Genomic DNA, 3034 nt, shown 5'->3' on the forward strand with positions numbered 1-3034 from the left:
TATATATATATATATATATATATATATATATATATATATATATATATATATATATAATATACTTCTACAACGGTCAATTCCATTCGGGTTCGCTGCGCTGCGTATATGTGCATATATACTCACATGTGAACAGTCTTGAGATCCACCGATTCAAATCTTCCCAGGGCAAAACTCTCGTCTTCATTTGCTTGCAGAGATCTGTTCTGGACGGGCTTCTCTTTTGATACCACCGATGAGTGATGCTTGAGTGATCGAATGTTCATATTCGACTTCACTGATGTACCTGCACTCATATGTACTCTACTGTGGACCTTAGTTGGCCTATAGCTTGCACTGGTGCTTTTTGCGCCTAATCCTGAATCTTCGCTAACATTGCTTTGAGAGCGAGAGTAACTCTTGGAACTACTAACAGATGGCGTAGAAGCAGATGTATAAGCTACCGAACTATTGTTTGACAACCCCGATATTTCTACCGGACGTTCCTCTGCGTTGTTGTTACGTGCTCTCACCGTTGAACTGTGACCGTCGCCTAGCTGTTCCTTACTATCGCACTCAAGCAGGGTGTGATGTAGATTAACTCTTGCTAGATCATTGACTGTCCTGGTCTCTATATCAGACATACTACGCTGCATCGCGGTGGTGTCTATTGACCCCTGGATAGGTGGGGGTTCCCATTCGTCAGACATACCTGCTGTTTTCAAAAGTCAGGATGACTGTATTATTGTTGCGCACGGGCAGTGACCGGAACTTCCGGTACAAAATTATTATTATAAATAAATCATGCTTCAAAACTGTAAGCAATAACTATCTTAATACCAAACGTCAATGTGTGCGTATGCGAGATGCGCGTTCCTGGATAGGGCTTCGGGTACCGGCTCATACAGGGTGTATAGTCGCAAGAATTTGGATAAATATGCATATTTGTATAAATACAAACACAAAATTTAATTCGGACACAGTTTTCAATATTATCATCACATTTCGAATTCCGATGACATTTCATAAAATTTTGCCACAGATTGTTTCATCCAAAAAAAGAAAAAGAATATTCAACCCCCTCCGGGCCTCCTTACTGTTGGGTCTGGCGACCTCGGCCTAAATAGAAGATGACACATATACTATGCGTACATATCATTTGTGGCTACAAATTTCTGCAAGAGGCCTTTTTAGAGGCCACTGTGCACCAACCCGGACAGAATCGGCAATATGTTCGGAGGAACTCCCAAGCATTGGGTTTCAGTTATAAGAAGATCAGCTACGAACCAGCGTTGTTTTTTTATGTTTGTCTAAGAGCTTCCCCTTCGCCTAGCACACAAATAGGTATATCGGTGCTAATATAATCTAACATCCTATCAATCTTTGGAAAAGCTAACCAATGTGCACTTGTAGTTGTATTTCGGTATTATGTGCTATCATCTCTTCAATAATACGTCAACTGAACCTTCGGACAATCCTGGCAAATATATGATAGCATTTCAAAGCGTGCCTTGCCCCTTAAATGGTATAAGGACCACCTTCAAAAACCTGGAACTTATTTGTGTCCATCAGTGTGTGTGCTGTTGCTCGTGATATTCATCTAGACGGTGTATACGTTCTCTGCCCTCACACAATAGTGACATACAAGTCTCGTATAACTGTGTTACCAACGGTGTCCCGTGACACCACTAAAGCGATTCTGGGAGTTCGTAGTGTTTTGTGTGGCCTCTTCACCGACAAGTAATCCCCCCACCGATCATCCGCCTTACCACTTGGGCAGTAAACGTACAACGCGATCCACTACCGGGAATTAATTACGACCCCGTTCTATTCGCCAAGCCAAATCTGGGCATAATAAAATTGGAATAGACTTTGTACTCACTCTCCTTCATTTACTAAATATTCTGCCAGGCTTTATAGGGTGACGTTCGTATCCTGCACGGGCACTTCAGCGGCAGCCTCCGAAGTGGTCGGTCGTGCTTCAACACCAAGTAACTTTTGCATTGCAGCACGGAATTCTCGCGCCTGCGTCCAGAAAATGGAATATACAGGTTATAATCATATGCAAAGCGGAGGTATCTCATACCTTCGGACGGTGGGTACCCATAATGTGCACACTAAATTGGGTTCCCATTGATGTTCAGTAGTGAACATATGAAGTAGAGTGGGTGCATAAGACCACTGGGAAAATTCCCAGTGAATTTCAAATCAACCATAGTCTCACGTCCATAAAGTAAACGAGATGACTTGAGCGAAAAAAAGAAGGAAAGAAAAATCGAACCCTGGGCTTCCTTCCCTCTTATGCAGAAAAACAATGCTGCTTTTAAATCACAATCAGAAACAGAGGAATGCCATACGCGGACAATCGATCACATGCACCAATAAAGCACTTTTAAACGACAAAACAGTTGTAAAACAACCGACTAAAATCTGACAGGCGGGCAGGAATGATCGAAATGTAATGTAAGCATATCTATGTGAAGATATTTGTAGCTTTCGATAGAGTGCTGACAATATCTCGGTGTTCCTATACAACCGCACATCCATGTGTTTGTATTCACGAGCATTCATACTCAAGAATGCAGGTCCACGAGAATATATATATTTATGCGATATACTACATACGTTGCAAAGGAAAAGCTTTACTCTTACACATATGGTTATTGAACAATAAAAATGTACACTGCGCCAATAGATGGTAAATGCAGCACCGAGCACGGCCATTTGATAGACTATAATGTACAAGAACTCAGGTTTACATGTACAGTTTACCATCCAAACCTATAAGCTTATCCGCTGCAAAATCTGTGTCAAATAATAAATACGGTAAACGATTTCGTACAGAAGTATTTACAGGATATTACGTTGACACGCTGTGAACCACCAAAACCCGACAGTTGCCATAAAGAAACGCATGGAGATATATAGGTTTTCATAGGGTAGCGCACATAACATTACAATGCACAAGTACAGCAAAGCAACATACATGAATACACACATTGATAATATCAAAGTCACATGACTGGCATACAACTCACATATACTTATGCGCATGTAC

At 41.3% G+C, this 3034-nt stretch overlaps 1 protein-coding gene across 2 annotated transcripts in view; it reads right to left on the reverse strand.

Annotated features, from left to right (window-relative positions):
* The window catches only part of SARC_12250, a gene marked incomplete at both ends in the record, with an annotated part of 5623 nt that extends 4899 nt beyond the window's left edge, over positions 1-724 (reverse strand). Inside the window, one exon of one of the 2 annotated variants that reach the window (XM_014293648.1) lies at positions 124-724. In XM_014293648.1, the coding sequence (XP_014149123.1) occupies positions 124-686 (563 nt within the window). The remainder of the gene's footprint in view (positions 1-123) is intronic. The other variant, XM_014293649.1, reaches the window with a different exon arrangement.
* Positions 725-3034: the final 2310 nt, after the last annotated feature.

Source organism: Sphaeroforma arctica (genome assembly GCF_001186125.1).
Source record: "Sphaeroforma arctica JP610 unplaced genomic scaffold supercont1.2173, whole genome shotgun sequence".
NCBI classification, from domain to species: domain Eukaryota; class Ichthyosporea; order Ichthyophonida; genus Sphaeroforma; species Sphaeroforma arctica.